Source organism: Sciurus vulgaris (genome assembly GCF_902686455.1).
Source record: "Sciurus vulgaris genome assembly, chromosome: 10".
Taxonomy (NCBI): domain Eukaryota; kingdom Metazoa; phylum Chordata; class Mammalia; order Rodentia; family Sciuridae; genus Sciurus; species Sciurus vulgaris.
In genome coordinates this window covers 72,474,299-72,500,416 of record NC_136470.1, presented here as the reverse complement: position 1 = coordinate 72,500,416, position 26,118 = coordinate 72,474,299, and the positions used below count along the sequence as shown (strand labels likewise).

Genomic DNA, 26,118 nt, shown 5'->3' with positions numbered 1-26,118 from the left:
TTTTTTTGTGCTTGTTTTTGTTTTATTTTGTGGTGTTAGGGATTAAACTCAGGGCTTCTCAGTGGTAGGCAAGCATTCTGCTGGTGAGCTACATTCCCCATCCCTTAACCTCATTTTTAACTTTCATCAAACCAGTTTTTGTTGTGCTTCTTTTAGGTAGTAGTAGTAACTGCATGTTGGTCAGCTTTTCCATTGTCCCACCTACTATTTAATCAATTGCTACTACAATTTCTATCACTGCATTAGTATCATTTAAGGTATCTTGAAAGTGGTTGTATTTTAAAAACATTATATTTTCTGTAGATAGACTTTTTCCCCAGCAGTTTTGAATGCTGTTGACTTAGCTTTGCTATTCCAAGTCAGTTAGTTATCAAACCAGCAGTTTTTCATGACTGGTAGTAATTAAAGATCACTAATAGCATCTTGCCATGCTGTATTATACCAAAGACACTGCCTATAGATATAAACATTTGTAATGTCAATAGATAAAATTTTTAGTGATTAAGTATGATCTTGGAATCATGTATTTTAAATAATTGTAAACTACTTAAAAATGAGGGGAGAAATTCATACAAATAATTTAAAAAAGGAAGGAAACAAATGATCTTAACTACATGTCATGCTTATGGCAAAACCACATAGAGAAACTTTTTTTTTTTTTTTTCTTTTTTGGTACCATGGGTTGAGCCTAGGACCTGCTAAAGACTGAGCCACATCCCCAACCCTTTTTATTTTTTATTTTGAGATAGGACCTCATTAAGTTACTGAGGCTGGGTTTGAACTTGGGATCCTCCTACCTCAGCTTCTCAAGTTCCTGGGATTACAGGCATGTACCACTATGCCTGACCAGAGAAACATTTTTAAATACACTTTTAAACTATATGAATTTGATTAATTATCTGTATTTATTCATAGCCTAAGGACCAAAATAATTGTAAACAAATCTTCAAAACTGCTTGTAGCAATAATAAAATTGACAGTTATTATGAAACTATATACGTATGTATATATAAACTATATATGTTTATGTATAGTTTATATATAAAGCAAAGGAATTAAGTAGATATGAATTGGTAATAACACTGGGAAGTCATATGTTTTCTTTAAAAGGAAATACCAACTCTGACCTGAAAAGGCTTACAAATAGTGAATTACATTATAGTAGAGTACTCCTGCAATCCTGAGATTGTTTGAAGTTTTTTCCCAAAAGAACCAGACTCCTTGAAAGAAATAATTTATTTCTAATAAAAAATAGGGAATATTCAATATTAACTGTAATATTTTTATATATATAACAAGTTATGTTATATAAAATATTACTGAAATTGTGTCAAAAAGAGTCAGGAGCTGCCAGGCGCAGTGGTTCATGCCTATAATCCCAGCGGCTTGGGAGGCTGAGACAGGAGGATTGCGAGTTCAAAACCAGCCTCAGCAAAATCAAGGCACTAAGGAACTCAGTGAGACCCTGTGTTTAAATAAAATACAAAATAGGACTGCAGATGTGGCTCAGTGGTGAAGCCCTTGAGTTCACCAGTACCTGCCACCGCCCCCCACCATCAAAAAAAAAAAAAAAAAAAGAGGAGCTAACTTGAATTGGCTCCTTAGGTGAAAAAATGGGTATTTTGAGTATCAGAAAGGATACTGTAAGGGTTTTTGCCTCTGTCTAAAATTAATTAGCAGAGGTTCCATTTACCTTCCTAACTCAAACTACAGAGTCAACATTTAAAATACATGTAACAACAGTTGAAGACATTAGTCATCAGACAGTGGAGGTAATCTCTAGAAATGAAAAACAAATGAGGTGAACCTTGTGGTCTCTCAGCTTATTGCTGTGAGTTTCTAGGTTGTGACAAAGGAGAGCTAAGGCAGAATTCACAGCCTTTCTGTATTGAGACAGAGTTAAAAGTATGAGAAGACCAAGGCATGGGAGGGAGTGTCAGAGAAGAGAGACTTGTATATAGAGAGAAACTTGGAGATCTTCAAAGGGTTTCAAGTATTCAGTAGAGTATACTGGTCAGCATATGTGATTGAGTAAACTACCTAAGGTTAGAGAAAATGGCATTGAAAAGAATTAGAGGGAATAGTGCCCAGTGCTTACCCAGAGCTGGGAATAGTGCCTTTTCTCACCAGCCACAGTAGAAAAACATTTCATGGAGAAATTAGGTAGAGTATTTAGGAAAGTCTTGACTTCATTAGTGGAATTAGCTCTAGACTTAGCACTGCTCAGACCTACCTAACAAATCATAAAAACAAGGTCCGAAAGGATCAAAATGTTTTAATATAACTTAGCTGCTTTCCAGAAGAGAGCTCAAGAATACTTATAGGAATACAGAAATACCCAGTATTTAACAAGGTAAAATTGGTAATGTCTAGCATCCAGAGATGGCCAGGTATACAGATAAGCAGAAAAACACACCTGTATTGAGGAGAGAGAATTCGAAACTGACAAAGATGATAGATTTATCAGAGAATGACATTAAGATGGTTATCATAACTATATTGTACATATTCAAAGAGTTAAGTTAGAGACAGGGCCTTGCACATGGTAGGCAGATTCTTTACCAATTTTAATATATTTTGAGGTAATGTTTGTATAAGGTTTATGGTAAGGGTTCACCTTCGCTCTTCCACACATGGTTGTTGAATTTTCCCAGCATCATTTGTTGATTTGCTAATCATCACTAATAATTTTTGCCTCCATTTTTCTGTTTTCTCATTTCTTCCTTGGAAAGATGGTGTTAGAGAAGACATTTCCCCTGTGGAGCTTATGAGTCTGAATTTTGCTAACAGTTTGCCATTTAAAATGTTCCTTGGCTCCCATATTTCATAAAAACTCATAGTTAAATAAAAAGACTTGGTTGGATTCATGTTTGATTTTCTTACCAGACTTCATGGGCAACACTTCCTAGAGCATCACATTATAGGAGGATCATAAACTCTGTCTCTTTTTGTGCTGTTGATATTGTTGGCCTGATCTGTCTACTATAAAGAGACCCCGTAAGCCTTTCACCTCAGATTGTAGTGACTTGACTTTTGATGATCACTGTTAAGATCTACTACTAGTTGCAGTGATAATTCCCTCTGCTTTTATTATCCCGTACTTTATTTAAAAAATTTTTTAGTTGTAGATGGATGCGGTACCTTTATTTTATTTACTTATTTATATGTGGTACTGAGAATTGAACCCAGCGCCTCACATGTGCTATGCAAGAGTTCTACCACTGAGCTACAGCCGCAGCCCTAACCTGTACTTCTATTAAAAGTTTTGTACGTCTTTTCCTGAAGACTTTTCTTTTTTTTTTTTGGATTGTTTTTATTTTACCCCAGAAATGAACTGGAGATGGAGATTTCACAGCAATCCCCTTATTATTTGTGGAGAATATGTTCCAAGATCACAAATGAATGTCTGAAACTGCAGATAGAACCTAACCCTATATATACTGTTTTTTTTCTATATATATATGTACCTATGATAGTTTAATTTACAAACTAAGGCACCATAAGAGATTAATAAGTAATAATAGTACAGTCACAACAGTTTAATAAAATTGCCAGCATAATTACTATTGTGCTTTGGGGTGATCATGAGTAAAGAAGAATTGCTTGAACATAAGCACTGTTGTGATATTATGGTATTCATTCTGAAAACCTAGATGATTATTAAGTGACTAGCAGTAGGTGTACAGGATGGATATGCTGGGTGAAGAAATGATTCATGTTCAAGACAGGATAAAACAGGACAGCAAGAGATTTCATCCTTGAAATCTGCTGCTTAGAATGACACCTGATTTAAAACTTAGGAATTGTTTACTTCTGGGATTTTCCTTTTTAATATTTTGGGCTATGGTTGACTATGGGTAACCACAAAAAACAAAATTGTAGACAAGTGAGGAATAATGTACCCTTTGCTTCCACACCATGTATAGCTTCCCTCATTAGCAACATTACCTATGAAGTGTTTTATATTTTGTTAGATTTATAACTAAATATTTCATTTTAGGGGTTGCCAGTGTAAATGGGATTATTTAAATTTCAAATTCCACTTGTTCATTGCTAATACATAGGAGTGTGATTGAATTTTGTATGTTAACCTTGTATTACACAACCTTGCTATCATTGCTTTTTAGTTCCAGGAGGTTTTTTTTGTTGATTTTGCTGAATTTTATACATGCCTAAACTAAAAGGCACGTGCCTGTAATCCCAGCTGCTTGGGAGGCTGAGGCAGGAGGATTGTGAGTTCAAAGCCAGCCTCAGCCAAAGCGAGGTGCCAAACAACAAAATGAGACCCTGTCTAATTAAAATACAAAACAGCTGGGGATGTGGCTCAGTGGATGAGTGCCTGAGTTCAATCCCCAGTATACCTTTCCCCTAAAAATGGCAAATTTATTTCTTCCTTCCCAATCAGTATGCCTTTTATTTCTCTTTACTGTCTTCCTGCATTAATTAGGATTTGTATCTCAGTGTTGAAAAGGGGTATTAGAATAATGCTGGTCTTTATAGAATGAGTTTAATGTTTGGTAGAGCCAGACATGGTGGCACATGCTTATAATTCCAGCCTACTCTTCAGTTATGTCCTTGTTGATTTTTTTGTCTTCTGGATCTGTCATTTCTGATAGAGGGATGTTGAGATTTCCAACTGTAATAGAGAATTATTCTCCTTGTGATTCTATCAAAATTTCCTTACATATTTTGGCACTTGATGATCAGGCTTATACACATGCACAACTGTTGTGTATTCTTGAAGAATTGACCACTTTATCACTATGTAATGCTCCTCTTTATCCCTAATAAATTTCATTTCTTTGGTTTGTTCTATCTGAAATTATTACATCTGTTCCCATTTTCTTTTGTTTAGTGTTAATATTGTATGTCTTTCTCTATTTACTTGCAGACTATGTCTCTTTATGTTTTTTTTGAATAGACAACATATGGTTGGGTCTTTCTTTTTATGCTTTGTGTACAGTCTCTATCTTTAAATTGGTTATTTTAGATCGCTGACAAAGTGAATACAGATACAGCTGGATTAATATTTAACATATACTTTACTGAATTGTTTGTTGCCCTTGTTCTTTGTTCTTAGTTTTGTCTTACCATTATCTTGCCCTTTGTGGTTTTAATTGAGCATTTTTTTGTGATTTCCATTTTTTCTCCATTCTTACCATATTGGTTTTACCTTTTTTGTACTCTTTTTTGGTGGTTGCCCTAGGGCTTGCAATGTACTTTTACAACTAATCCAAGTCTGCTTTGAATAACATACTACTGCTTGATGAGTAATGCTAATACTTTGTAATAGCAAAATAATCATAACTCTTCCCTCCCATCCCTTGTGTCATTGCTTTCATTCATTGTACTTATACAGAAACATACATGGTAATGTACATATACATAAATAAAAGTTTGATTTTACCTTCACATATTTGCTTTCTGATGCTTTTCCTTTCTTTACATACATCCATGTTTTTGACCTGTATTATTTATCTTCTCACTGAAGAACTTTCAACATTTCTTTCAAAGGAGTTCTGGTGCCAGATGTGCACATCTGTAAACCAGCAACCCAGGAGGCTGAGGCAGGAGGCTCCCAAATTTAAGGCCAGCCTCAGCAACTTAGGCCCTAAGCAATGTAGCGAGACTGTCTCAAAATAAATCAAAAGGGCTAGGGATAGCTCAGTGGTAAAGCCCTACTGTGTTCATTCCCCTGTGCTCCCATCTGTAACCCCCCTCAACAAAAGAAACATAACAACAAAACCAAAAAGCCCTGTTCAGCTGGCAATAAATTCCTTTAATATTTCACTCCACTCTTTTCTGGCTTGCACGGTTTCTGAGGAGAAGTTGGATGTGGTTCTTACCTTTGTTACGTATACATACTATGATTTTTTCCCTCTGATTTCCTTTAGGAATTGGTTATTTAGTTGTTTGAAATAATGTAGGATTTTTTAAAAAGTTTTTATTTTTTATCCTGTGTGGTATTCTCTGGGCTTCCTAGATCTGCAGTTTGGTGTCTGACATTAATTTGGGGAAATTCATTACTTTTTCCTCAGTTCTTGGATATATTCTGGGGGTTTTGGTATTGTTTTGTTTGCTTTTCAGTTTTGGAAGTTGGTACTGTGGTATCCTCAAGCTCAGAGATTATTTCTTCAGCCATGTAGGGCTGACTAATAAATCAACTGAAGACATTCTTCAGTTCTGTTTGGTGTTTTTGATTGCTTGTATTTCTTCTTGTTTCTTAGAATTTCCATCTCTCTCCCTAACATTGTCTCTCTGTTCTTGCATTCTGTCTTTTTTTGTTGGGGGAGAGACATTACTGGGGCTTGATCTCAGGGCATTCAACCACTGAGCCGCATCCCCAGCCCTATTTTGTATTTTATTTAGAGGCAGGGTCTCACTGAGCTGCTTAAAGCCTCATTATTGCTGAGGCTGACTTTGAACTCAAAATGCTCTTGTCTCAGCTTCCCGAGAGGCTGGGATTACAGGTGTGTGCCACCATGCCTGGCTTGCATGCTGTCTTTATCCATTAGCACCCTTAGCATCTTAATCGTAGTTTTAAATGTTCATCTGAAAATTTCAACATATCCCTGCTATATCCAAGTCTGATTCTCATACTTTCTTTACCTCCTTTTCAAACTTTTTTTTTTTTGTAGTTGTAGGTGGACAAAATGCCTTCATTTCATTTGTTTATTTTTAGGTAGTGCTAAGGATCGAACACAGTGCCTCCACATGGTAGCTAGGCAGATGCTCTGTTACTACATCTCTGAGCTACGGCCCCAGCCGTCAAACTGTATTTTTAAAAATCTTTTAGTATGCCTTATAGTTGATAAGTTGGGCAAATACACTGGGTAAAAGAAACTGTCATTCATAGGCTTTTGTAAAGACAATTTTGATGATGACCCTATTGAATGAGATAGGAAGATTCCTGTGCTTCCGTCTTCTGAAAAATGACAATCATACACTGAGCAGTACTAAGTTGAGACTCAAAGGAAACCTGTAGATCTTTAGAATTCTTTCTGTTACTCTCTCCTCTTTCATCCTTTGCCTTATGATTTCTCCTTAGTTCTAAACTCCATTTGCTCAATTCAGGGAGCCTTTTAACTGTTTGGGTTATTATCCTCCCTGCATTGCAGCCTGAAAACTGGAGGCAGTAATCTGAAGTAATCATGGGACTGATCCTGATTTTCTTTTCTGAGAAATTGCAGTCCTATACTGCCTTTTGTGCAGTGACTAAAACATGTATTTTTGTCTGCTGTTTAGTTGTTTAGGATGAGAGGATACATGGTTATTACTCTCTCAAAAAATGGCTTGATGAATAAGTGTGTTACCCAGGATTCTTAAAGATATAATGAAAAGGATTTTGTGGGGCCAACTTTGGAGAAAATTTTTCTTTGCCTATGAAAATTGATTTTTTTTTCTTTTTTCTTTCTTTCTTTTTCTTTTTCTTTTTTTTTTTTTTTTTGTATCAGGGATTGAATCCAGGGACACTTAACCACTGAGCCACATCCCCAGCCCTTTTGGTATTTTATTTGGACAGGATCTCATGAGTTGCTCAGGGCCTCGTTAAGTTGCTGAGGCTGGCTTTGAACTCCTGATCCTTCTGCCTCAAGGATCAAGCCACTGGGATTACAGATGTGCACCATTGCACCCTACTTGATTCTTTTAAAATATGGTTCAAGTGCTCTCGTCACTGATTATTGGAGAGCTTGAAAGGTTCAAAACCTCAGTCTGCTATCCTTGAGAGTTAAAATGGAAGTATTAAGTCATTCTTACCTTATTTATATCTTCATTTTCCCAGATGTATTATTAAAAGTTGCTTACTTTATGAGGGAAATGGCCAAGTTTGCCCCATGTCCTTTTTCTTTTCCTCCCTCCCCCCCATGTCATGTATTGTCAGGCCTCTTGTAGTTATGTTTTCTATCATCAAGTATTGGTTATGCATAATGTGATAGTTAATTGTATTAGATTAGATTATAAGACTGGGGGAAAAGACAGTTGTTCCTCATCAATTAAGGGTGAAGGTAGCACAAACTTCAAAATTTTTAAAATGACTCTCAAAGAGTTCCATTGCCTTTTAAATGAAGTGCCTAGAATTTGGATGTTGAAGTACCTTGTGTTAGAATTACACTAGTAATAATCTTATTTTTTCAGTTATTCAAGCGAAGAAATGTTGCTACAGCAGAAGAAGAAACAGAAGAAGAAGTTATGTCAGATGGTGGCTTTCATGAGGCCCAGATTAATAACATGGAGATGGCACCTGTAAGTAAAATAATAATAATTCTTTAAGTGTTTTTGTGATAAAGATAATGAAATATCTCGGTCTTGCTGTCTCTTTTTGTACTGGGGATTGAACCCAGGATCTCATGCATGCCAGGCATGCAATTTACCACTGAGCTCTATTCTCAGCCCTTCTATCTCTTTTTGAGTTGAATAAAAAGGTTAGGTTAGATAGCTACAGAAAGATCATAGCATTTCATTTTTAAAAAGAAACTGCATATTTGATCTTCATGGTTTATTAAATGTTTATTGTATTTTGGACAGTGTACAATTAAATTAAGGTAGAAAGATTAATTCAGCTATAAACTTAGAAGAATATAGGTGCCAAAACATCCAATTGTACTACATAAAATTATACAATTATTTTGTGTCAATTTAAAAATAAAATAAAAATTCATTTTATGAAATAAAGTTGCTCCTCCTTAGAAACATTATTATAAAATTATTCCTTAAAAAGTTGCAATTATAAAATTGACATGTAGATGACTTTAAAATTGATTCCGTTAGAACTATTATAACATTTTGTTGCAAACCGTTTTGTAACATTTTTTAGTTTATATATATAAAGATATAAAAACTGCTGTTTTATATGAATAAGACTTGTCTTGATATCCTATGTGTTGTAGGTGTGTCATTTTTAATAGATCATCTATGTATAGTTGTTTTTTTTTAAAGAAAAATATTTTCTATTTCAGTTACCCAATATTTTCCCCCAGTGGCAGTCACCATTATTCAATTCTTTCTGTTCTTTTTAAAAAACGTTTATTTTATTTTATTTATTTTACTTTGTTTCATTTACTTACTTATATGTGGTGATGAGAATCTAACCCAGTGCATCACACATGCTAGGCAAGTGTTCTATCACTGAACCACAGTCCCAGCCCCTTTCTGTTCTTTTTCTGAGGTTTTGTATGTGAAGGAAAATAAACACCCCCCCAACCCTTTTTTTCTTGTGCAAATAAATTGTAGCTTATTACGTTCACTTTTGTATAATTTTCATAGATTTTCAGTTTTTATGATCCAGTTTTCTTAGGAGTTGAAGGGAGTGTGATTCCCTTTGGAGACCCAGGCACTGTAACTAATGCTGTCATCATTTTTGTGGTAGATTCTTTTAGGGCCTTCACAAAGTTTTTCCAATTTAAAAACAATGATTATTAAATGAATATATTGTTGTAGACTGTATCAGTCAGGGTTCTTCAGAGAAAACCAGCGAGAGAGAAAAGTTTTATTTAAAGGAAGTGGCTCACTTGATTGGGAGCTGGCAAGTTTGAAATCTGTAGGGCAAGAAATTAAGGAAAGAGTGATGTTGCCAGTCCAAAGGCTAGATTTCTTTTTTGGGAAGCTCCTTTTGCTCTTAAGGCATCAACTGAGTGCATAAAGCTGTTCCACATTATGGGGAGCAGTCAGTTTAACTTTCAAGTGTAGTGATTTAATGTTGACCACATCTAAAAATAATGTCACCCTAACACCTACACAGGTGTTTGACCAAATAATTGGTACCATAGCTTGAAGTTGACAAATAAAATTAATTATCATAGTCTATTCCTTGTCAATTTGATATCTGTATGTATCTTCCTGGTACCATATTGTGTCTCAAAGGCAACAATAAATTTGTGTCTTCACCTAAGATGATAAAAGTCTCTTACATGTAGCTGAAAATATACCAACCCTTTCCCCCCAAAGAGGGTACAAAATCCTTGGGTAATAATGTTCACTCCTCTTCTTGGTATCCTGATACCATGATATAAAATCTATATGGCTTATAAGAGGATGAGAGAGAAGAAAAAGGTAAGTTGCCTACTATATATACATGTTTGAGTGTTTAGACAGATATACACAAAACTGACCACTGTATGTGTGTGTGTGTTTGTGTGTCTAGGCACATGTATAAAGACATGTTCATACCAGTCATTTAGGTATCTTGATTTATTCAGGAATTGGTATTGCTGCTTTGAAAATAGTTGCTTTTCTGACTCGCCAGCAGAATGCTTCTTACATTCCCTGATGGGAGTTCTTCATGTTAACATATTATTATCAACCACCCAACACTTACAGCTCAGTGCATCTTGCTTCACAATTCATCTTGTTGCTTTCTTAACATAAGAATTTTGTTTCATTGTGACAAATGATTTTGAGAAGAAAGTTAACTGCTCATACTGGGCATGGATTATAACAGGAAATGGAAAAATAATAAGGCAAGAAAATAATGGGAAACCAAAAAATTATTATAAAGCAAGAAGTAGTTTAAAGTTTTAATGAAGAAACAAGAAAATAGAATTTTAAATAAGTTGAAAAGTCAGCTGCTGAATTTGGCAGTGGCTTGATTCCATGGTCTATTTCTTTAGTATTTGTTGAGCATCTCCTATGTGTTGGCCAATAGTGATAAGAATGGTAAGATGGGACAGAGTCCTGATTTAAACGTTACACAGCATATACATGTAGTAAAACATTACATGGTACCCATTGATATGTACAATTTTTATGTTTATATGTCAGTTAAAAATAAATCAGTTATAAAACTGATGGGTATCTGATATGTATCAGTTAAACCCTCCCCCCCCCCCCCCCAAAAAAAGTGTGCGTGTGGGGAAGTCTTTGACTTTCAAGGAGATTATAATAAACTAGGTAACCCAGACATTAACAAGTATCAGGAAAAATATCCAGTGATAAGAGTTGGGCATGGAATTAAAGTAAGTGAAGTGAGAGAGCAGCTGCTGCAGCTTTAGAGGTCTTGCAAACCTGTCCTTTAGAACTTATCCTTTTAATTGTGATAATAGAAAACAACCAGTCATGTAATGAGCAAGGAGACAAATATTTTTGCTTTACTATTTACTATTGTGAGCTTTTTAATCATAGATTAAGACTTTGGCTTCATTGCATTCCTAATCATCTTTTGTATTTTTGCATGTAAAGATTTTTCTACATTTATGTAACTTCTTGAGAAATGTGACAAATAGGTAACTTGGCCCAAATTTGTATTATCTTTATTGTCCTCTGAATTAAGATAACTTTTTATTGAATTTGATTTTCGTTTGTGATCACAGGGTGGTGTTATTACTTCTGACATGATCGAAATGATATTTTCCAATAGCCCAGAGCAACAGCTTTCAGCAACACAGAAGTTCAGAAAACTGCTTTCAAAAGGTGAGCTTTGCATATATTGAGTCATCTTTTTATAAAATATTCCCATAATTTATTTTCACATCACAGATGATTTGTTTTAGAGTGTGTTTTATCAACACAAAATAGAGACACACAAGGGCATATATAATTGTGAGCAGTGCCTTTTCATTTCCTTATTTATAGCGTCTTACGAAGACCAGAAGGCACTTTTGAACTATTTTATGAAAGACCTCATAGTTAATAGTAATCAACATCTTATTTTAATTAAAATTAAAAACTCCACTCTGTTTATAGAAAACCTTAAATAACATTACTTGAAAAAGTAATGCTTGTTGATTTTATTGTTAACAGGTTAACCAGTGTACTCCTAAAAATATGGGTTTATAGGTGGGTGGGGTTGCTACTCTTGATTCTTATAATTAATGTAGAACAGAATATTATACTTGTAATACTGGGCAAGTAAAAATAACAAAGTGTTGATGGCAAATACTTTAATGGTTGTTTAGAATCATTATTTAGAATCATTAAAGATTTAAAAATAATAACATCCCTTGAGATTAACTGGAATAAAAACCTAGCATCATAATGTCTTTTGTCTGACAACTTGCTAAATATTTGAAGGGGAAGTACACCTTCCCACCTCTCTAAGAATGTATTATTTTATATTTTTTTCTACTTTCAGCAAGCTGAGCCTAATGGTTTTCTCACATAATATAACTTTTTAAGGCCTTTTACCATTCTTCTATTTTCCTGCATGAATTCTAGTTTGCTAACATCACTCTTAAATGATAACTAGAATACAGTACTCCAGATGTGTTCTTATTACTGTGGGATGTGGCAAGAGATTACCCTCCTTGTAAAACTGTCCATTCCAGGAATTAATCCAAGTTAGTTTTGGGAGTCATTGGATTTTCAGCAAGCTAAATTCCTTGACACTTTCCTTCATTTACTGTAGTTAATTTGTGTGGGAGATTAGATTATATAGACTTTTGAAAATTTAGTTGCTAAGCCAAATGCTGTGACACATGCTTGTAGTTTCTTATTCTTGGGGAGGCTGAGGCAGGAGGATCACTTATGCCTAGGAGCTTACTACTAATCTGGGCAACTTAGAACCTGTCTCAAAAAAATAAACAGAAAAATCAGTTGCTGAATTTTGCTTTATTCCTGTTGTTTTATTGCCAATTTTGATGTATTCTTTTTGCATGTTACTTCTGTAATTCAGCATGTTATAACTAGTATGTTGTTACTACCACACTAGTTACTACTATTTATTAGAGTGGTTGATTAAAATGTTGAACCAGGTTTATCATTAGAACCACCTCCTCCCCACATCGACATTGCACCATTAGTCACTTGAGAGCCTCTTGCCTTAGCCTCCTGATTACAGGCATGGATTATAGGCATGTGCTACCAGCACAGTAGTCACCTCTTTTAATAAGGACATTGACTTTACTAAGACTCTCTAAGTAGAATTGTGATCTGCATTTTTTAGGCATTACCACGTGCATTTTGTCAAAAACTCAAATCTCTTCCTGAAATTACTGATCTGATTTGTCTGACTTACCTACTTACTCAATAAGATTTTGAATGACTCCCTTTATAAGATACTGTATTGTGAGAAATGAAAATGAGATTAATTTGGTAAGTCAATTGCAGTGAATTTTTGCTGGCATCTAGTTATCACTGCAATTGTTAAATTCTTTTAAGCACAGAATCCTGTAATTTAGCTTCTTAAGCTATTATATAATAAACAATAACAGACTGAAAGCTCATGTACAGAAAAAGGGCTAGAAGACAGTATACTAAAACACTAGCAGTAGTTGTCTTTTGGTATTTTTTACTTCCTATGTTCAATGTTTCCTAAAATAGTTGAGGCAGTAATTTTGTGTTTTTGCAAATTCCTAGGGGTTAGGGGTGAAGTTTACCCAGCATGACAAAAAGCAAAACAAAGAATTCTGTTCATTCTTTTATTTCCATATTGTGGAAATAAAACTACCCTAGTCCCAAAGTGACCAAACTCAGTGTCACGTTTTTGGTTTTGGTGGTTTTCCAATATGAAAAAGCTGGTAATGAAGGAGGAGTGTTACAAAGTAATGTTATGCTGAAAAGTTTTTGCATTGGAATCAAAGGATTGTTTTTCTTCTTTTCTTTTATTTTATGGGGAAACAGAACCTAATCCTCCTATTGATGAAGTTATCAGCACTCCAGGAGTAGTGGCCAGGTTTGTGGAATTCCTCAAACGAAAAGAGAATTGTACACTGCAGGTGCGGACCATTTTCATTTCTTGACTCATAACTTGGTTCTCTTTGAACTTTTATAATGTAAATGATTTTTTACGTACTTAACCTATATGAAGGGATTGTTTGTTTATAATCATATTTATGACAACTACATTGCAAGCTGCTTTTTATAGCTTGTTAACAATGTAGGCCCTTGTTATACTTTCTCAAATTTATATCTTTAATCTCTTAAAATGTTTTATGATGATTGTAGATAATACTTGTAGATAATCTAATACTTGTAGATTGTAGACAATATAATAGGGAAATTGTTACTGTAGAGAAACCATTATAAATAGGAATCCATGTGCGAGCAACCTAAAATTTGGTCTTGAGGGATTTGTAGATTTTTGTCTTTCTCAAGATGATATAACATGGACTGATCATAAGCTCAGTAATCCTGATGGTTCTCCTTTTACCCCAAAACTGCTGACAAGAAGAGAGTTTTTTTCGGGAATTGTGCTTTCTTCTATGTCAGTTTAATCTTTCAGTATTATACTTTATAGGAATTCCAAGAGGGAATTCTCCAGTCTCTGAATTGGATAATTTTCACAGTAAAAGAAACCACTGTCAATGGACTCGACATTGGAATTATCTTAAAAATTTTAAATAGTAGTTCCCCCCCTCCCCCTCAGTAAAGTTGGATTTTTAGTAAACTAGTGATTGGTCATAGTTAGATTTTCTTGAAGTAGCCAGCTGAATTATTATTTGTATCTTTAACTATACTTGTGTTTTCTAAATATGCACTGAAGTATCTAATCTGAAAGACCCAGACCCTTTAGAGAGATTCTGTAACCATAAAATTTGTTAGGTACCAAGTAGATCACAAATTAGGATTATTTTTCCAAGTAAATCTTTGCCAGTAACAAGTTAATCATAAAGATGCCCCATCCTCCCACCCCCAGTGGGCTTTTTGCCTTCTCTGTGGCTGGTGCCATGTAGGGACTGGGACCTTTTTATAAATGATAACTTTACTCTTTCCCCGGGCTCCTTATTGGCCAGACCATTGCAGGCTATTTGTAAGTCATAATGCTTTGTTGATATTTTCTCTCCTTCGTTCTACCCCATCTTCCTCTTTCTTTTTACATCTTTATTGCCGTGATGAGTTTCTTCTAGAGGAAAAACAAGAAATCCAGAAAAGGTAGAGTACTTTGATGTCCCATCAGTTTTTCTTCTCCAGTTTGACATTTATCAAACCCTGTGTTTATTTGAATTAAGATTCTGTTTTGCTAGCTGCCTCCTGGATTGTCATTCTGGTCCCCATCTAAGGCCAGAATCACCAGACAGCTGAAATATCATGTTCACCCTGAGAGCAAGGGAAGAGAGAGAGTTTTCTCAGAAAAAAGGAAATCCAGACAACCAACACTGCAGAGAACAGAGCCTGAGCCCCTAAGCAAGCTGCCAAGCAAACCAGAGGGACCAAATGAGGAGCCTTACTGCAGTTTGTCATTTGAAATTCTTTGTAGGAAGAGGGAGGTAGGGAAAATTATCATTTTGTTCATGCTGAAAAAAATGTTTCTGTCCTGTCTGGGAATGAGAGTAGCTGAGATACTGGTTTTACTCCTGGATCTAGCAGTTTTTAGTAGGTGTTTGCACAGGTTCAATTCTTCATGCATAAAGAAAGAAGGTATAACCTAAAATGAAAAAAGAGATGAATCTTTCTTTACCTCTACCTTGTCCTGTACTCAGTGAGTACAGTATGTTCTCAGACAGTGCCCTCTCCTGGCTAACTACATGTGAAGTCTACATCATTTTTTTCATTTAATACTTTAAATGAACACATCTGAAGATTAAATATTTAGAAAGATCTAATTTGCTTTTATCTAAATTTCTAGATTCCACCCTCTGCTACGTAATTAATTAGGCTGAAATACTGAAAAATTATTCCTCTGGAAGTGACCACCTGATGATTTTTCACCTGAGCTATTCTAAAACTGTTTATTATCTAAGGGTTGTCGTCTCCAGATGTCCTTCTGTGCATATTTAAGCACAGGAAGGTGTTCTTTCTCTGGTGTAAGTAATAGGTAACCTTGACTTCCTCTGAATCAAGAGAAGCAAGTTTATTTAGGGAGACATTAGAGTCAGGAAACTTTATGGTCTGCCCTGTCTTCAAATAATTAGATGTGCTCTGGAAACCTCTGTCTTCTTGGAGAGAACTAGGATGTACGCTATCCTTGATACTACTGCCTGCTTACTAGAGAGATGAATAGTATATCTTTGGAATAGGACTTTTGCCATTTCTCTTCCAGAAAGAGTCAATACTATATGGTTCCAATAGGAAATTTGATGGCTCAATCCATTGATAAGTCCTGTCAAGAAACTTAATTTCTTCATTCTGTAGCTAAGGAACTGTAAATCTAGTGAGGGTGTCTTCATTCCTATTCTGTCTTCCCAAATCAGTGAAACATCTCAAACAAGGGAGCTGAAAATGCCTGTTTTGGGCGTGGCTACTCTGGTTCTGATCTACTCTCAAACTGGAGGTGAGCATGGGTGGAATCTAGAATTTTGGAAGAAAGCAATACGTTTAGCTAAGAGCATTTCTCAAGCTTGGTGACATCTGAGTCTTAGACATACTTGAGGCTTTGGCATGAGACCGGTCTGCTTTGTGGTATGTTCTGTGGGCCCACTTTGTTTCTTTGAATCTAGGCCCAGTGTCTTTGTACTGTCCTTTGCAGTGCTAAGATGTTCATTCCCAAACCTTACAGAAAATTTACTTTAAAAGTCTAGAAGTAATTAAATTGCCTCTTGCTTAAAAACACCAGACTAAAAGTTGTAAATTTGAATTAGGTTGGCTTAGTTTCCCCCTTTCTGCCTTTCTGTCCCCTTTAAAAGCTTAACATGAGAAACTGCAGTAAGCCTTCATCCTCCTGTGCCTTTTCCCATCTTCATTGATCTCTCTACCTTTCCTGGAAGGTTGCTCAGATGACTCAGGCACTGTTCTCTGCAGAGTTTGATATCTGGGTTTATTTTTCTGATGTGAGCCTTTCTTTTCACTTGCTCTCCAGGTGAGCCTGGCATTTGCTAGGAACCAGAGTGGAACCGGCAAAGTGGCCAGCAACAGAGTCCTGATCCAAATGGAGAAAGGGAACCAGGCGTACCTCAACCTGGAGTGGGAAACTTGATAGGAGGTCAGAAGTACTTCAGCTTTGGATTCTCATTTTCCTTTTTTAAGGAACTGAGCGCCAGAAGGTAGAGACTTAAGAAAGGGGAGAGAGGAAGCATCAAATCTTCAGGGTGCAGCTTTCAGTTGTAGCCTTATTTAGCAAGTTCTGAATAGTGAAAAATAAGCAATTGTAACTGCATGATAGGTGTTTCCTTGTATGGTACTATTCTTGGAGTATTAAGAGGAAGTGAAAGTTGTAGTTATTTTGGTCACCTTTTGTTACTTCAGGTGATATCATTTATTACATTTCTTTCCCTCTTTTTTTCAGGTTATTGACTTTTTTTCTTGAGTTGTGTAATTAAACTTAGTTTTTTGTCTATTTTTATCCTAACTATATATTTGTGTTCACCATCAATTCTGGGTTTTACCATTTCATAACTTTCAGGTTATATTCTAATCTAGCACCCAGAGCTAAAACATTAAAAAAAAAAAAAAACTGCAAATCTCACTAAAATATAGCTGAAATTACAGACTGTGATGAAAGGGAAGTTATATAGTTCAGAGTACATCCAGTTTTTAAAGAATGTTCTTACATGTTAAATATATTTGATACTTGCTTCTTCCAATAGTAACAGGGTCTTATAGTTAGGAATTCTGAGAGTGAGAGAGACAGAAAGACATGATTATAAAAAATTTTACACATGCAGCTTGAGAGTTTTTAGAAGATGTAAACACCAATGTAATTGGCACCCTTTGTGTGTGTTTTTTATGCCTTATTAACGCATGAATATGGTTATGTCTTCACTTGTCTTCTAGTTACAGTTATTTATCTGCTTCTGTCTCTGGTAACAACAAAACTGCTTTTTGATTTCTGTTCTTGAATCTTGTTTGCATTCAGAGGTTAGATCATCATTATGCCTTTCTTAGTAATAAACATAACTCTTGACACTGTTTTGCTAAGATGAACTGGTTTCTAATTTTTATCATTCATGTTCAGACTGTTTTCCACTTATTTTTCATTTCCCTAATCACTACCCCTCTATTTAGTTTCGTTTCTCCTTTTTATTCACTTGAGTAGCTTCTGGAATTCCTTCTCATTTCCTCTGAGATCTTTGGAGCTATATTCAGATAGCAGTTTGTACTCAGACAAACTTAGAATTATTTAATATTTTAAGTAGCTTTTTCACACTGACAGCTTCAATATAATCTTTATTTGCCCAGGTTGTTAGTATTTCTTTTGCATCATAATCTTTCTGCTATTCTTTTTCTCTTCTATATGTATACAGTTCTTATTCTTTCCAGATTGCTTTTCCTTAGACTCCTTTTCTTTTGACTTGATCTTTGCAGTATCTGATGATTATTACTGAACTTTGAGCCTGCCTGTGGTAGGACAGTCTACTTTTATGCTTATATGTCTCCGATTTAGCTAATTAATTTTTCTAGTAAGCTCTAAAATAAACTACATTTTAGGCAGTTTTTTTTTTTTTTTTTTAAACATAAATAATCTGGTATACCTCCATTTGAAATTTCTTGCCCTGGATACCAAAACTAAAAGCAATTGAAATATTGCTATGCCATTGTTACAGGTATGTTTCAGAGAGGGAGTGCAGCATATTAGATGAGGAGACAGTAATCTAGTCCTTCTCTGACTGGCTGTATATATTACTCAAATCATTAGTCACTAGTTGGAACTTTTTCTGATATTTCTTCATTCATAACTAGCAAAACCAGACATCTTAACTTCTTGGGCTGTTGTGAGGATCACCTCAGAGTATGTGAATTATTCTTTGAAAAACATAAAGTGCTGTACAAATGTAAAGTTTAATTCAGACAGATTAAAAAGGGTTTGAGCATTGCTTTCATTAGTAATTTAACTATAGAAATGAATGTGTGAAGAGGTTGCCCCCCACCCCCATATTCAGGGTTTAATCTGTGTCTCTTGAACTTTGGTTATAAGAAAACATTTTCAGATATAGTTTATGTTCTGTTTAACTGTGGTACTCCTTATCTAGGCCTTTCCCACTGGAGGAAATTAGTGTCTAGGTTGACCATCAAGCCATTTTATCACACCTGCGTTTGTCACTTTTATAGGTTTCTTTGAACATCCCCTTCTTTAATTGGCTTCTATGAATTTGCTGTCATTCATGCAGCTTTGTACTGTGCTGTACCCTCATATCCTGTCTTCCTCTACCCCCAATGATTGATTAGTTTTCCCTATGACAGTCGTTTCTTAATTGATCCAAAAGCTTAGAAAAAAATCAAATGTACATTTTTTTTCAAATGTGCATTTTTGATGATGTTATTGATCTCTTATTCAAAGGCCATACTACTGAATTATTTTCCTGTATGTATACTTTATTAAAGGATAAATAGAAGATAAAATGAGGGAAGGAATCAACCTAAACTCTAATTAAAAATTCTTATTTAAGTGGAAATGTAAACCTTCACTTTTGGACTTATCAATATTAAACCAAAGAATCAAGTTTCTATTAGAAATACACAGAATTAGTAATATGCTGTATTTTTTGTTGGCCATAATTATCTTCATATCTTCTGTTTGCCATTGCTATAATACTAGATCACCTTTTACTCAGTTTACCTTTTTTTCTTTCCCTATTAAGAATGTTCTTTTAAGGGGCTGGTGAGATAGCTCAATTGGTAGAGTGCTTGCCTTCCAAGTACAAGGCCCTGGGTTCAATCACCAGCACTGCAAAAAAAAAAAAGGAATGTTCTTTTAAAAAACTCTTTTATCTCTGTACCTTGTTTTGGAGTCTTCTCATTTGTTGAAAGCTCTTATGCTCGGGAATCATTAATTTTATGTCTGTTAACTCCTTTTGACCTACTTAACATTTAAAATATCTTTTACCTTTTTTTTTTTTTAATTGTGACTGTATTTTATACTAACATCTATTCCCATTTTACTTTGCCTATCTTACACAGATTTTTTTTTTTAGAATTTTTTTTATTGGATTACATACATAGTAAAAGGCCTAAAGGAACATAGGGCTTTCTGGTTAAAGTTGTTTTTCTTATCCTTGTTTCCCAGTCATCTAGGCCCCTCCATTGTAGGCATTAAAGAGGTAATTTGTACAATAAGTATATTAATTCATATATTTCTTTTTAACCATTTTAGGTAATACAATATACCATAATAATGTACACCTAATGCGATAGTAATGTATGCTGTTTGGCATTTCATTGTTGTTGTTTTTATTTAAATCCTGGGAGATCATTCTGCATCAACATATGAAAAAAACTCTCATTTTTGTAGTCTCATATTAACTCTCTACCTTGATCTGAAATTTTAAGACACCTTGAATATTCTTCTAGACTGAGGAATTTTTTCTAGGCATTCCTTTGAAATTAAAATGGAATTCAACTGATTAGTGATATGTGAATAATGATCTCAGATTCTTTTCTTCGTGTACAGAAAACTTTATTGTTATAAGTAAAAAAAAGTTTTAAAATTCTAATAAGATAATGAAAATTATTTTTATTTTTATCTTAATAGTTTGAATCAGCTTGGGTACTGACAAATATTGCTTCAGGAAATTCTCTTCAGACCCGGATTGTGATTCAGGCAGGAGCAGTTCCCATCTTCATAGAGTTGCTCAGCTCAGAGTTTGAAGATGTCCAAGAACAGGTAAAAAAATACAACAAAAAGGAAAGCATATGAAAGAATAAATTTTTCCTGTCTGCCATTTTCTTGACTTGAGTTTGACTGCTTGGCCAGGATAATTTCAGGGAGTGTTCTAGAAATCCAAGCTTTACCAAAATAGAAAATTATTTAGTTACTATAGGTACAATTTCTTCTAGACACATAAAACTTTCCCCCCTTTCAACCCTGACATTCTTTAAGCCCTATGGATATACCTTTTTAGACTGTGTAAGCAGTTACTGATATAAGAGCTTTTCCTTGTAGGAATTGTTGTGGTAGTATCAGAGTAGCAGTGTCTTTGCCACTTATGTGAAGTAAAAGACATACAAGACATGTTGTTTTACTACTATCAACCTTATCAAATTTGTAAAGATAAGTCACTATTAAATGATTTTCTTTTATAGTTTTATTGAGGTATAAATTGTCATGTAATAAACTATATTTAAAGTGTACAGTATGATAACCACAAAACCATCATTGTATTTAAAATAAGTATATTCAGCTGGGTGGGGGCATACACCTGTAATCCCTTTCACTCAGAAGGCTAAGGCAGGAGGATTGCAAGTTTGAGGCCAACCTCAGCAGTTTAGCAAGGCCCTAAGCATCTTGGTGAGACCTGTCTCAAAATAAAAAATAAAGATTGGGGATACAACTCAGTGGTAAAGCACCCTGAGTTCAATCCATGGGGGTAAAAATTATCTTTACCACATCTAAAAGTTAATAAAGTTACTTGCATTTTGATTGCTTTTCAATTCTCTGTTGACTGTTTTGTGTTCTAAGCAAGATTAAAGTACATTTTTAAGTCAGCGAGTAAGCCATTTGAATCTCTGCTCTGTACTAAAGACTGTATGGAATGTTACATAGGGATGAGGATGGAGTCCTCTAAAATAAAGATAAGAATTGATTTTTCTCTTAATGAGCTTTAATTTTTTTAATGAATGCCTAGATGCCTACATTTCCTTTTGTTTATTGTATATTTTAGAATATTTTATTCATCCCCCAGTGCCATAACTATTTTAATTTGACTCCCTGATGAGTGAATTTTAAGAATATTTGTAGTTAGTTCATATGTAATAATGTTGATTGCTGTATAGTTTTATAAGGTGTTAATGTTATATGCTGGCATTCTTTTTTGAAAGAAATATGTGGGAATTAACATATACAACTGTCACTAACAAATAATTTTTTCACAGGCAGTTTGGGCTCTTGGCAACATTGCTGGAGATAGTACCATGTGCAGGGACTATGTCTTAGACTGCAATATTCTTCCCCCTCTTTTGCAGTAAGTCTCTTACTTCCTTTTTTGAGTAACAAAAAAAGGGAAATTCCTTAGCATTACATCTTTGAAAGTCATTTTGGATTTTCAGATATATTCTCGTTAACTCATTTAGATCATTTCTTCAGGCTCCCAATCTTAACTCCAGTTCCAAACTTCTGAATTAGTTGCATTAGAATTAATGAAGTTTTATTTTGAAGGAAAGCCATTTGAATGTATTTATTTTATCAGTAGCAGTTCAGTATTTCTCTTATGCCACCAGAGAATTAATATCTGCTGTATAATTAGCTGTTGTATCATCATGCTTGCAGGTTATTTTCAAAGCAAAACCGCCTGACCATGACCCGGAATGCAGTATGGGCTTTATCTAATCTCTGTAGAGGAAAAAGCCCACCTCCAGAATTTGCAAAGGTAAGGACTATGCTTGTAGAAAACTGGCAGTAAAATGCAGTTAAAAAAAATGTAGCACCCAACATTAATGTTTATAAAATGATACTGTTTGATAAAATTTAACGTTAGGACTTTATTGGTTTCTAGAGAATCGGTTTTTGGTGGTTTTTATTTACTTGGGATCCTTTCTCACTGTGGAAAGCTCCAAATTCATCTTAAAACCTTAGCATATTTTGTTCATAATGAAGTATCTAAAATACAGAATTTCCCAGCCTTGGCATTTTTGAAAACTTCTTTATGCCTTTGATCCACAAAGTGTGGATTTTGACAGAGAACCTCACTCTTAAGAAGTGGTGTCTATAAAACTTTTTTCCTGAAATGATTTTTCTTGGATTCTACCAACCATCAGCAAAGTAAAAATTGCAGGACCCTTGATAGCATTCCCAGAGATGGAAATGCCACTCAGCCCTTTGCTAGTCAAACTCTCGAAGTGTAAATCTAACTCCAGGTCATCAAGTGTCTGCTTGATAACCCTCTTGGTTATCTCACCTCACTCCTTTTTTTTTTTTTTTTGCGGTGCTGGGGATTGAACCCAGGGCCTTGTGCTTGCAAGGCAAACACTCTATCCACTGAGCTATATCCCCAGCCCTCACCTCACTTCTGATTTCCATTCTTTTGAATTTCATAATCATATTATTTTCCTTTTACAGGTTTCCCCCTGTCTGAATGTCCTTTCTTGGTTGCTCTTTGTCAGTGACACTGATGTCCTGGCTGATGCCTGCTGGGCCCTTTCGTATCTATCAGATGGACCCAATGATAAAATACAAGCAGTCATTGATGCAGGAGTATGTAGGAGACTGGTGGAGTTGCTAATGTAAGATATCTTTAAGAAAGTACTTTCCTCCCCTTGTATTGTTTCCTGTTTGCTAATACTTAATTACTAGTTGATGTACATTTTACTTATTCATTGTGTTTTGGACTACTGTTTTTTGTTTTTTTCATTTTATGTTATTTTTTTGAGGGTGGGTACCAGGGATTGAACTCATGGGCACTCAACTGAGCCACATCCCCAGCCCTATTTTGTATTTTATTCAGAGACGGGGTCTTACTGAGTTGCTTAGCTCCTCGCTCTTGCTGAGGTTGGCTTTAAACTCAAGATCCTCCTGCCTCAGCCTCCTGAGCCACTGGGATTACAGAAATGTTGTACTGCCCCCAGCTCTTTTGTTTATACTGACGTCAATATTTTTGTTTTGTTTTTTTTCTTATGAGGTTTATGGAGAACCTCATATTCTTTTGTCATAGTTAACCTTTAGCAAAAATTTTTGGAAAACATTGATCTGTGATTCCAGCCCACAGTGGGTGACATAACATCAACCACTGGACATCAAAAGGCATATGCCTCTAAAAATAGTATTTCTTATCTGTCTATCCTCTTTAGAGTTTAATCTAGACTGGTATCAGATGTTGAATCTTTATTTTACTCCCTTTGTAATGCTTTTGATGATGGAGTGAAAGATTTTCTCGTGATATAATAATTTGAGGTTATATTAATCAAGTTTTTAGTTAAGACTATAGAAGGAAAAAAGAAAAAAGTAGAGTGATAAGACAATGAAGAAATGGTGTAGTTTTAAGCAACAAGAAATTTAATTGAAGTATAAATAGAAGTAAAGAGACATTGTCCCAGACTTGAGAATGTGGAATGGATTAGGTAAGTAGAATGTATAGAACACAAAATTCTGGGATTATAACTGGCCACAGACTGGTTGTAAATCAGTAAAGTAGTACTATTGTTGACTTAAAAGCAATATGATGTTGTAGAAGTTAAAAAAACATTGAAAATCTGAGACTTAATCCTTTGTATCCTTTAGTTTTTATTGTTCATTTTAATCATTTATTTTTAGCCATCAATCTTAAATATGAAGGAACTGACACAGTTTTTTAAAATTGTTTAATTTATCATTTAGTTGTCAATGGGCCTTTATTTATTTATATATGGTGCTGAGAATCTAACCCAGTGCCCCATGCTTGCCAGGCTCTACCACTGAACTACCTCCCCAGCCCCAAGAACTGACACAGTTTTAAGAGAAGTGATTAGTATCATTTAAAAAGAACAAAAATAAGACCTTTAAGTAAAGATAAAGAGTATTGACTTATTTACCCTAAAAACCAGACTTCATGTTTTTCTATTTTCATGTTTATCTTCATATTTTATACATATAAATCTGTCTTCAAGTATGTTAATATAGACTTTATTGATGGTTTCTTTTGACCAGTAAGACAGCTTAGTAGGTTTAATAGAGTTTAGCATTTGAAGTGTGAACTCACTCTTTAAATTCTTAAATTGGTTCAACTATTGATATGTGAGTTTCACCTCCTTTTAAAATTAATTTATTGGGACAGGAGGATCACAAGTTCGAGGCCATCCTCAGCAACTTAAGCCCTAAGTAACTTAGATCCTGTCCCAAAATTAAAAAGAAAAACAAAAACAAAACAAAAGGGTTGGGGGGTAGAGGTTATAGATCTGTGGTAAAGCATCTTTGGATTAAATCTCCAGAACCCAAATAAACAAACAAACAAACAAAAAACATATATCTGTCTTTTTTTTTTTATTTATTTTTATTGTAAACAAATGGGATACATGTTGTTTCTCTGTACATGGCGTAAAGGCATACCATTTGTGTAATCATAAATTTATATAGAGTAATGTTGTTTGATTCATTCTGTTATTTTTTCCCTTCCCCCCACCCCTCCATATATCTGTCTTGTTCCCTGTTTATCTGAGCAACCATAGAAGACCAGTTAAAGAGGAAGTGAAGCCTGTATTAAAGAATGAGAGGGAGTACTTGGAATCCATGCGATGAAATCCTGGAAAAGATTACTCTTTGTGTAATTTTTTCTAAAAATTCTAAATACAGGGGAAGACACCTATTCTAGGGGTCACAAAACATTCTGTCATCATGATAGGGTTCCCCTAATAATCATATCAGTACCTTTCTGTTCTAAAATCTTATCACAAATTATTTCTTTTGGATTTCAGCCCTCAAGAAAAAAGATTGTGGATAGAATTACTGGCTAGACTATAACATTTCTTTTTATGGTTGCAGGCATAATGATTATAAAGTGGTTTCTCCTGCTCTGCGGGCTGTGGGAAACATTGTCACAGGGGATGATATTCAGACACAGGTATGAATAAGTGGTAACTTTTTTTCTCAAAAACAATACATTGAACTCTGTGATTGTATTTCCATTATAATATTTAATTGATATTATTGAGGGAAACTGATACTTTTTTGCTAATGTTTGTTTAAAATGTTGGCTTTTAGCATCTACTCTCAAAACTTTGACCATGTGTGTTGACCTGTTACTTGTAGCAATTTTGTGTTCCCCTCTAATAAAGACTTTATTTGGTTGGGCAGATTTGTTTCCTTCTACTTGTACTTGAAATGGTTTTGGGGAACATCAGAAGCTTGTAGTAGCATCTTTTTCTCTTTCTTTAAACTTTTCTGATAGCTGCCTCCTTTTGTACGTGATATGTCTCCTGTGTAAGGAAGGTTCTTGCTCCTAGTTCCTCATATCCATTCAACTTAAGTGACCTTAAGACACATTCTCAGTGGATTGTTCTAGCCATTTTTCTTTCAGATGTCTCAGATGCATTGATGGTGATGATTTAAAATTATCTTAAAATTGTCTTAGGTTTCTGTGGTGTTGAAATTTTAGTTCTTTGCTTCATTAGCCATTTGTTCATTCTTACCAAATTCGTTTTCCGGATTTCTTTTGTTTATATGCATTCTCTAGGGAGTAGTCCTTCAGCATCATTCATAGACCTTATTTATAATTTCAGTGATCACTTTTATGTGCATGGATTGAGAATTGGGAATTGTTTTTTAGCCTTAGTTTGCTCTTAACTGGCTCCGATTTTTAGAAAGCATTTAATGTTTTTACTTTTCCTAATTTCTAACATTAAGGAGGTTAGATTTGTTTTCTTAAGTGTCTTTCATTTGTTATATATCTATTTCCAATTTATTCT

The 26,118-nt window shown here is 34.7% G+C and overlaps 1 protein-coding gene across 2 annotated transcripts in view; it reads left to right on the top strand.

Moving 5' to 3' along the window:
• KPNA1 (karyopherin subunit alpha 1) overlaps nucleotides 1–26,118 on the top strand; it is a 59,337-nt gene that overhangs the window by 18,368 nt on the left and 14,851 nt on the right. Inside the window, exons 3-10 of one of the 2 annotated variants that reach the window (XM_079156019.1) lie at nucleotides 8,137–8,244; nucleotides 11,307–11,406; nucleotides 13,555–13,649; nucleotides 20,279–20,410; nucleotides 21,619–21,707; nucleotides 22,013–22,112; nucleotides 22,802–22,965; nucleotides 25,196–25,274. In XM_079156019.1, the coding sequence (XP_079012145.1) occupies nucleotides 8,137–8,244; nucleotides 11,307–11,406; nucleotides 13,555–13,649; nucleotides 20,279–20,410; nucleotides 21,619–21,707; nucleotides 22,013–22,112; nucleotides 22,802–22,965; nucleotides 25,196–25,274 (867 nt within the window). Of the gene's footprint in view, nucleotides 1–8,136; nucleotides 8,245–11,306; nucleotides 11,407–13,554; nucleotides 13,650–14,900; nucleotides 15,141–20,278; nucleotides 20,411–21,618; nucleotides 21,708–22,012; nucleotides 22,113–22,801; nucleotides 22,966–25,195; nucleotides 25,275–26,118 lie in introns of those variants that run through there. The other variant, XM_079156020.1, reaches the window with a different exon arrangement.